Here is a 9698-nt window from a genome sequence, read left to right on the forward strand (position 1 = left end):
CCCCCAACTACCCCTGACTTGAAAGGGACTGTCCCTCCCTATGGCCCCCAAGTGCCCCTTATTTGGAAGGACTGTCCTTCTTCATACCCCTAAACTGCCTCTGATTTGGAGGGACTGTCCCTCCCTATACCCCCCAACTGCCCCTGATTTGGAAGGACTGTCCCTCTTCATACCCCAACTGCCCCTGATTTGGAGGAACTGTCCCTCTTCATACCGCCAAACTGCCCCTGATTTGAAGGGACTGTCCCTCTTCATACCCCTACTGCCCCTGATTTGGAGGGACTGTCCCTCTTCATATTTCCCAACTGCCCCTGATTTGGAGGAACTGTCCCTCTCCATACCCCCAACTGCCCCTGATTTGGAGGGACTGTCCCTCTTCATATTTCCCAACTGCCCCTTGATTGTAGGGTCTGTTCCTCTTCATACCCCAACTGCTCCTGATTTGGAGGGACTATCCCCCCCCAATACCTCCCAACTGCCCCTCTTCATACCCCCTATCTGTTGGTTTGGTTATATTAGCATATAATTTGCATATTAATATTTGGGCGTGTCATCCTTTACACAGTTGATCTCCCTGCAATGTGCCCCCCCTGCCCTCCAATAGTGACTTGCTGAGAGTTGTCCCCCTTGTTACCCCCAGGCTGGTATGTACCCCCCCCCCCATTCTGTGTATCCCCTGATTGTACGCTGAGCCCCCTGGGGTGGGGAGATCTGCAGACTCCTATCACAGGCGGAGAAGGGAGGGGGAGGGGGAGGAAGTCACAAACTTTACAAACTTCCTCCTGGGGTGGAGACTCTGAAATGAAACTTCCAGCAGAGTGACTGAAAGGAACTGTCATCAGGAGAGGTAAGACAAATCTTATTACCCCATACTGTGCTGGGCCAGGTGTTAACCCTCCCAGGGGCAGGGAGTGACTGATGACTGTCCCGGGGGTAGTAGATCCATCGTGGGGGTAGTAGATCCATCCTGGGGGTTGTAGATCCATCCTGGGGGTAATAGATCTGTCCATGGGAATATCCCTGAATATATCTCATCCCATGTTGAATAAAGGATCACTCTGACCTAGCTGCATGCTTGTTCCAGGTCAGTAAGCAGAGCCCGCTTCTGTATCAGGACCACCGGTGTCCCCCCCAATCATTTTCTGAATAAGAGGGGGTAATTCTTTGGGGGAAGGAGTGTTTGCTGGGTGACCCTTTCCCACACTACAAGTCCCAGCCATCTTGTCCCCCTCAGCCATATTGACCAATCAACGCGCTGCTTCCTCCTCAATCTGCTGATTTCTCATAAAGTGAAAGTGAAAACGATACAAAATATCCAATGATTCACAGAAGAGAAAATCACGAGTCCCCCTCCCCTCTTCCATGCTGGTGATCCTGCCATTGGGATCCTCATTCAGGCACCCGGTTAGGAGGTGACAACGCTCTGTCCGGTTTTCACAATTGTTAACCTGTGTTGTCACCGGGGCACATTACTGATCACATGACACAGCCAAGGTCTTGTGTTGTCACCGCCTTGAGAAAAAAACTTTTTCTGATCCAAAGGTTACCTATTGGGATTTATATATTACCTGTGTCAGGTGTAATGGGTGGGGCTAATCAATACCTGAGAGCGCTGCCGATGATACAAAATGTGCAGCTTTATTGACAAATGACAGCAATGCAGAGGAATCGGCCCGAATCAGGAATCAGAATGCTGGGAAAAACAAATACAAAGTATTGCAGGCACCTGAAGTTGTCAGACCTGTTGGAGAGACCTTCACCCTCTTCTGGGAGAGGAGACATCAAAGAGGACCTGTCACATAGCAAAGACAATACTCAGCCAATCAGGTGCGAGAGGGCAATGACTTTATTTATCTTTAGAAGTACGACACCATTTTTGTTCAGGCATCATCCGGGGTCACGTGAGGTGACACAATCCCCAGGTCTGACACAGATCAGCTGCCACCTCTCACCTTGTGACCGGATACAATGTTGCAGTCTGATCACTGGGGGAGGAGACTGAGACTCAGTGGGCGTGTCCATGACACCCTGTACTCAGAATAAGAGGTCTCAGTGTGAGCGGCCGTCATTCAGCCCAGAGAAGGTCGGCGTTGGTTTATTATTATTAAACGGGATCTATATAGCGCCAACATATTACGCAGCGCTGTACAATAAATAGGGAGTGTAAATGACAGATACAGAGGAGAGGACCCTGCCCCGAAGAGCTTACAATCTAGGAGGGATGATTTTAAAAATTGGCTTCGCTCTCCATGTGCTGCAGCCAAATCCACCTAAGGACAGAAATATATGGGGAAGGGGGGCATGCAAAGCTAATACGCATGGAGGTGACGTACTGCCTTTTCAATTTGAGTGGGCAGCTAACAGCAGGCATGCGCTAATACCCCAGCAGATCCTAATATTATGATAATTCTACACCAACCACATGATGGCGCTCTATTGATTCCTTCTTCATTTTGTTTTTTGCCTCATAGATGGAAGAAAAAGATAAACCCGGCCAGACTCCGGATTCCAAATCTATTGAGGACGAGGTGGAGGGAGAGGAACTCGATGATACTGTGGATGCGAAACCCGACCGAAGTCAAAGGTTCGCCATTTTCTCCAAGTAAGTCATGTGATCAGAACACGGAGGATAGGAATTCTCTCTACTGGTAATTCTGTCCTGGACAGGAAGTGCATTATTGGCAGGATCATTGGGTGAAAATGAAGAAAAGTATAAATGCAACCTGAAAATCCAAGGACTGATGAGCTATATAATAATCCAATCACATGAATGCAGAGAATGAATGTCGCATCTCCTATCACAACACTGAGACTGATCACATGGTCATAATGGCAGAGCCTCCCGCTTACGTTTTATTAAAACCCTGTAAGGCTTCAGTCCCCATCTTTAGATCGCGAAAATTAGAAATCTGCAGCCATGGCAGCTAAAATCCTAAAAATATATATTTTGTATTATAAAACCATGACATGCATTATGATAAATCACCACCAGATGGCGATAAAATACCAAAACAAAAGACATAGACTAATCAATGATTCAGCCTCAGAGAATACAAAACATTTACTAACAGCAAATCTAGAGAAGAGAGTTATAGAGGAAGGAGCAGAGTCCTCCAGCAGGGCAGAGTATTTCAGGAGAAGAGAGTTATAGAGGAAGGAGCAGAGTCCTCCAGCAGAGTATTTCAGGAGAAGAGAGTTATAGAGGAAGGAGCAGAGTCCTCCAGCAGTGCAGAGTATTTCAGGAGAGGAGAGTTATAGAGGAAGGAGCAGAGTCCCCCAGCAGTGCAGAGTATTTCAGGAGAGGAGAGTTATAGAGGAAGGAGCAGAGTTGATTCATTTTGGGGTAAGTGACCCCGGAAGGTGAATCAGCCCCTTTGCAAGTTTTCTGAGCTTTTTTTGCTTCCTTAAATAAATCCCATCATCAGATCTGCTTAGTGCTGGTTGCATGCCGGTCTGACAATGTTCATCTGTTTGGTGGCTGTATTTGATGCTCCCGAGTTTACTTAAAGCTGAGTTAAACAAATATTTTCTACAAATCAGAGCCATGGACATGGAACCTGGCTGGGCTTTGTGCATTTCTTCCAGATCTGTGCAGTAATCCAATGTTGCGCAGAAGCTTCCTGTAATACAGACCGGTCCCTTCTGCTCTCTCTCCTTGTGCAGGGTGATTGGTCTTGTCTCCGCCCCCTTTGTAGTTCTCTGCAGGCAGCCTTAGTGGGTGGAGCCGCTGAGCCCCTCCCACAGCTTCTCTCTCTGCATATCATAGTATTGTCTGTATTTTTAAAGGTGAACCTTTTGATAGAAATGTGCAAAACATGATTAGAGCACTCTGGCATTCATAGCCACCCCCCCACTTCAATAAATCCCACATTTTTTCATGACAGGTCTCCTTTAATGAAATATTTCAGATATATCAGGTTAAACAGTCTGGGTGGCCTCTGCAAGAATCTCCAGGCTGGGTCACAAGCTGCATAATGTGGTGTATTGCTGCAGAGCACTCCTTATGGTGGGTGTGTTGTCATTCCTTTCATTTTGCATATAACTCATACATGAGGTTGCTAACTTAGCTCTTGCTGCACACTGTGAGCTTTTTACAATATACATTAGAAACTGCAGCAACTGTCCCTGGCCTGCCCCCTTTGTTTCATTGATAATGAGAACAGAACAATGATATTGATTAGAGGGGATGGGAGAAACCAGGGGAGGAGAATGCAAATGCAACATATTGCAATGGAGTTACGGAGCTTAGAGGTCGCCGAGCTGCGTGTTTGGCTTTCGCATTTATTTTTGCACTTGGTGTTGACACAAGGCAATGAACTGTATACACAGAACACAGATTCCACATCTCTTTCCTGCTTTGTAAGGGACGGTAAAATCCCAAACATTTCTCAGATAAACCTTTTCTACCTGCCGTGTCGTGTGAAAGAGAACCTGTCTAGGGGCAATCTATAGGAAATTATAGCAGGTTGGAAGGGTAATAGGTAACAAATGACCATTGCTAAAAAATGACCCCCAGGGACCTGGCATCCGCTCCCCTGTAGATTCTTTACTGATATCTGTGCTGAATATACATTCCTTTTCTGTAGCTGAACCCATAAATAAGAAACACCAATATATCTAGTTACATAAAAAATCAGTTTTTATATGCTGCTTCTATAATCACTGACAGCCTTTCGTTATATTTCCTAGCTGCAAAAATCAGGAGTGCCAGCGCTGTAAGTAGAAGCGGCTGTAATGCACTGCAGTGTTACATTGTATCTGTTTATAAACTCTGTGTCACATGGTCTGCTTATTTATAGCTGCAAATTCTACAGCTGCTGTTTTTTGACAGCAGGGTATTGCCGGCAAATGTAAGGGGGAGTGGCAGTGGGCAAAAGGAACCCACTTTATACAGTAGCTTTCCTCATATAGGACTTCTCAGTCCCATTCATGTCATTTAAGGATACATTAGCACACATGGGGCAAATTTTAACCTCTTTCAAACCAGCAGGAATCGTATAACTGTTGTAAGTAACAGAAATGAAGCAATCTGCCGCCCATGAGTTTGCCCACCACATTGGTGTATAAGTATGCGTTAAATGTGTGTTTTCTAAAATATTACCTGTGATCAAAATGGGAAATAAATATTCTTTCGGCTGTATTTATTTCCATTTCATTTTGCTCATAAATTAATTTCATTTCCTATTGTGACAGCTGTGCAATTTTGATCATTGGCCACTAGGTGGCAGAACGAGTCATTGTTTTAATACTAAAGTAGAACTATACAACCATTGAATTCACCACCAGTGAATTTCAAAGGAAATGACGGGGAATAATTTATAAATAGAGCCCTGTAAAAAAAAATCTGAACTGTCCAGCTTCCTCTCCTTGCTGTTGCCTGATTTCCATTTTATATTATCCAATAATGTTTGTTACCTATTGGCCATGTGTTTGAGACAGATTTCATCATAGGGTTTATCTTTGTGTTGCTTCACTTTAGTACCCTTTGTGACTTTTTGTTACTTTTGGCTTTCAGGGGGGAGAAAACCCCTGTGTAAATGCTAGCAAATCACTTGTGATCATATATCGCCCCCTTGTGGTGGATGTTTGGTAGCCTGGCCCATATGGCAGTACAACCAGAGGCCTGTCTACCTTAAAAAATAATTCTTAATAGGCTGAAATAACTGCAAAAATATAGTAAGTCCCTTGCGCACCAAATATAAAACTAAGTAAAAAAAAAAGGTGCTCCAAAAGGACCTTGGTACCCAGCAGGCAGCGCCCTGTGCAGCCCACTGATTGTTGGACACTGCGGAGAGAAGGTCAGACAGTCGGCTCCATGATGCACCTTTCTGCATTGTTTCTGATTTTCAAAGTTATAAAGCTGCTTTACCCAACATATAAAAACTGCATGGAAAATGTGAATTGGCTCTAAGGGTTAGGGTGATTTTTGCAACATTGGGGTACACTGAGGGAATGAATGGGCATGCGACAACGCAGCAAGCTACAGGTATAAATAGGCCTTTAAAACTGAGCTACATGCAAAACACGCATGAAATGCACATAAATCTAGATTACCAACACATAGCACAGCCTTGTGGAGAGCCCCGATCAGGTTAGGTCCCTTCCCCAGTGTGTGAATGGGCAACAAAAAGAGAAGCAGCTGAATCCATCACTCTGTCCTACTTGTACGAATGTTTCTAACCCTCCAGATACTAATTCTGTGCACTTGTAAAGAAAATAACATTCTGCCAATAACCTTCTCATCCCATCCTATACGATTGTTTCAAACCCTCCAGATATTATTCTACACTAGACAAATTAACAATCTGCCAATAACCTTCTCTTCCAACGCGTTTCGCACTTAGTTTACTCAGTAGAATAGGTGGGATTAAATCTAAAATAATCAGGGCATGTAAATTATGTTATGAATAGAACAACAAGAATTTGGATTCCAGTGAAGTAAAAGTACAGCAGGGAAATCTAAAGCAACAAGGAACTTTCAGGTCTTCAGGGAACCCCTTCTATAATTTTTATACCCACAAGTCACCGTATATTAGTGTGGTGGTCAGTGTGAAGAATTCCGCTTTTATTGCTGGCCATTGGGAAGAATGTCACCCTTACAGATCATTGGGACCACTTAGTCTAACCTGAGAGGCACAAACTACTTATTGCCCTGGGAACCCCTGGCGCCCTCTGGAAGAACCCTGATTGAGAAACACTAATTTAGACCAATACATCCACAATACAAATATGTGGAAAATCTGAATGCTGTAGCTCTGTTGAAACTGCAGAACTGCGTAAACTCTCTGATAAGAGAGTATACATTGGGCCAGATCTAAAAAGAAAAATCTCCAAGACTGAAGAAGATAGATTATCATTGGGAGAACCTGGGGGATCCAGCAAAACTTGAATGGATCTGGTGCCAACTAATAGCAAATGATTTTTAAGAAACCCATTCCAGGTTTGTTGGGTCCCCCAGGTTCTCCCAATAATAATCTATCCTCTCCAGTCTTGAAGAGCTTTAGAATTAGGATTCATTGTGGCAAATAACAATTTGGTTTATGAACGGATGTGTCTCACAAATATATCAACCCAGAATTTTTTTAAGCTGGGTGGGAAGAAGCTGTAGGTGGGTGGCAGCCGCTGTATTGTGACCCAATTCTTCAGTAAGCACCCAAAAGCAGCCGGGTGGTTACTGATAAGTGCTGGGTGGTGCACTCCGCTTAAAGCGGCTAGGGAGAACGCTGCCTTTATTCCTGAATAGGTTACATGCGAAACGCGTCGGGTGGAGAAAGATATTGGCAGGATGTATTGTTTAGATGTGTGGAGAATGGATATGAGTAATATGTTGGCGCTGATCTTTAAATACCAGTAGAATCCCAAATTGTTTATTGTTTTGCTATAATTGGGTATGTGATACTCTGATGTTTTGCATAAAATACCCTAACGTGATACAAATAAATTTAAAGGATATATATATATAAGTGTTGCTGTGCTCTGCTGTTCTGTATTGCAGAATATAACATTCTTGCACTTCTCTCAGGTCCATGGGTGCTGTCTTCCAGGGTGCCACCCAGAACCTTACAATGCACCCCCTGCACTGCGGGGTCATAGATGTGCATAGGTGTTGCAAACCTGCACAAAATTATGGGAACCGATTTGGCTTTGCCCCCATTGTCCTTCACCTTTTGTGTTCTGTGTGAACCTTCATTCATCATAAAGTTTCTGGAAACAATTCCATGCCAGGTCCTGGCTTGGTGTGCCCTGCATGGATATTCTCATGCTGCTGGGTGAATTGTGTGGTGTGTATGTGAGCCTGGGCACAGCTCATGTGTGAAGTGCGCTGTGTGTACTCGGCTCTGTGAATGGACAAGGTCTGCTTTTTTTGCTCCAGTCAGCAGGGAGGCAGAGCTGTGAATAGAGGCCGACACTGCGGTGTCACAGGGGGTTTCAACGGCCCCCATAGAAAAGTCCAGTCTGGCCGTGCTGACTCAGGCACAAGCAAAGGGCCCGCTATACCCTGCAGCCGCACGCTTCAGTCTCTGCAGCAGCTTTGAGCATGGTGGCCTTCCCTGCAGGCCTGGGGACGACATATCACGCCGCTGACACGCCGCAAGAACAACTTTTCAGATGCAGAGTGGAGTGCTGCTTAATGAGGAGCCCAGGTACTGCCAGGGGAGGGAGCCAGTGCTGTTTAGGGTGAATTATTAACCAGTTCATCTCTTGTCTCCTATAGATCTGGGCAATTTGTATACTTTTCCATTACATAGTTTTGGATAACAAAGTATTACATATATCATTTTAGGATAAATTACCTTTTCCTCTGATTTTTTTTGTAATGCAATTTAAAACATTTTTAATAGGAAGTTTAGAGAGATTCGACTAACTGAATTTTAGATGAATTGACAGGGGAAAAACTTACTTTAAGTTTTTAGTTCTCCTAAAATGATGGCGGACTTGGTGATGCCATGAAAGAAATAACCCGATAAAGAATGTATACGGGGGGGAACTTTCTGATAAAGGGTAGTGTTGAGCCCTGAAACGCGTTGGAATTTTTGTTATCTTCTGTCATAGGAAATATTAATTGTTTTATGTGATGATGATTTGATGTAATGGACTCACATTATATCTTTGGTGCTGATATCCATCTTGCATGGCACACAATGTTTGAACAACCAATCACCAGGCTTGACTCCAGTCACATGGTGGGCAAGGGGTGATTCAGACCGTTTGGGAAAATCGTTATTTGCACAGGATAAATGTTCACCCAACACTACGCACCTTTTCAGCAGATATTGTAGACACATGAAACCTCAGACATGAAAATAATAGGAAGCCATTTCTTGGCTTCTGTTGTCTTTGGTAAAATTGCTGACCATGCAGACAGTCAGTTTAGAACTGGGCTGAAGTATAGAGGAATCTGGTTCATCCTGATAAACAAGAAAACATTACAATCCAGGAGACAAAATACAAAATGGTAGGAAATGTTCAACTTTTTCTATAACGCCAACACTGAGTCAGAGTGCCTGAGGCCAAGAATATGGTGAAGGAGGTCACCATGGTGAAGGAGGTCCCTCATTGGTAGGTTCCCCACATTGGTAGGGTCCCTCATTGGTATGGTCCCCCATTGGTAAAGTCTCCTATTGGTAGGTTCCCCCATTGGTAAGGTCACCCATGGGTAGGTTCCTTCATTGGTAGAGTCCCTCATTGGTGGGGTCCCCCATTGATAAGCTCTCCCATTAGTAGGGTCCCCTACTGGTAGGTTCCCTCATTGGTGGGTTCCCTCATTGGTAAAGTCTCCCATTGGTAGGTTCCCTCATTGGTAGGTTCCCTCATTGGTAGGGTCTCCCATTGGTAGGGTCCTCCCATTGGTAGGGTCCTCCCATTCGTAGGGTCAGACATTGATATTGAACAGCTTACAACACATGTGCACATTTAGGTTCTCCACCTCAGAGTTGTGGAACACAGTGGTCCACACAGAGTATGAGAGCCATCTAAAGCACCTCCAGTGGTTCTTAGTGGGCTTCATTGTCAGATCTGATCCAGCACCAAGCCCAGGAGCTGAAATTATGGTCCCTGCGATATCAATGCCATCTTCTGGCAGAAGTGCCATGATGCCATCTTTGAAGCCAAGAGGTTGGCCAAATAAGCCAGTTTAGTTATTGATCTGCCAAAAACATTTATCCGAATGTTACTCTAATCAGAAAGTTTATGGTCAC

At 44.5% G+C, this 9698-nt stretch overlaps 1 protein-coding gene across 2 annotated transcripts in view; it reads left to right on the top strand.

The window, feature by feature from the left end:
• The first annotated feature begins 710 nt into the window (after window positions 1-710).
• CASP7 (caspase 7) overlaps window positions 711-9698 on the top strand; it is a 25232-nt gene continuing 16244 nt past the window's right edge. The window contains exons 1-2 of one of the 2 annotated variants that reach the window (XM_072423852.1): window positions 711-847; window positions 2472-2602. In XM_072423852.1, the coding sequence (XP_072279953.1) occupies window positions 2472-2602 (131 nt within the window). In that variant the 5' untranslated portion in view covers window positions 711-847. Of the gene's footprint in view, window positions 848-2471; window positions 2603-8056; window positions 8145-9698 lie in introns of those variants that run through there. The other variant, XM_072423853.1, reaches the window with a different exon arrangement.

The sequence above is a fragment of the Pyxicephalus adspersus genome, chromosome 10, assembly GCF_032062135.1.
Source record: "Pyxicephalus adspersus chromosome 10, UCB_Pads_2.0, whole genome shotgun sequence".
In the NCBI taxonomy this organism is placed as follows: Eukaryota; Metazoa; Chordata; class Amphibia; order Anura; family Pyxicephalidae; genus Pyxicephalus; species Pyxicephalus adspersus.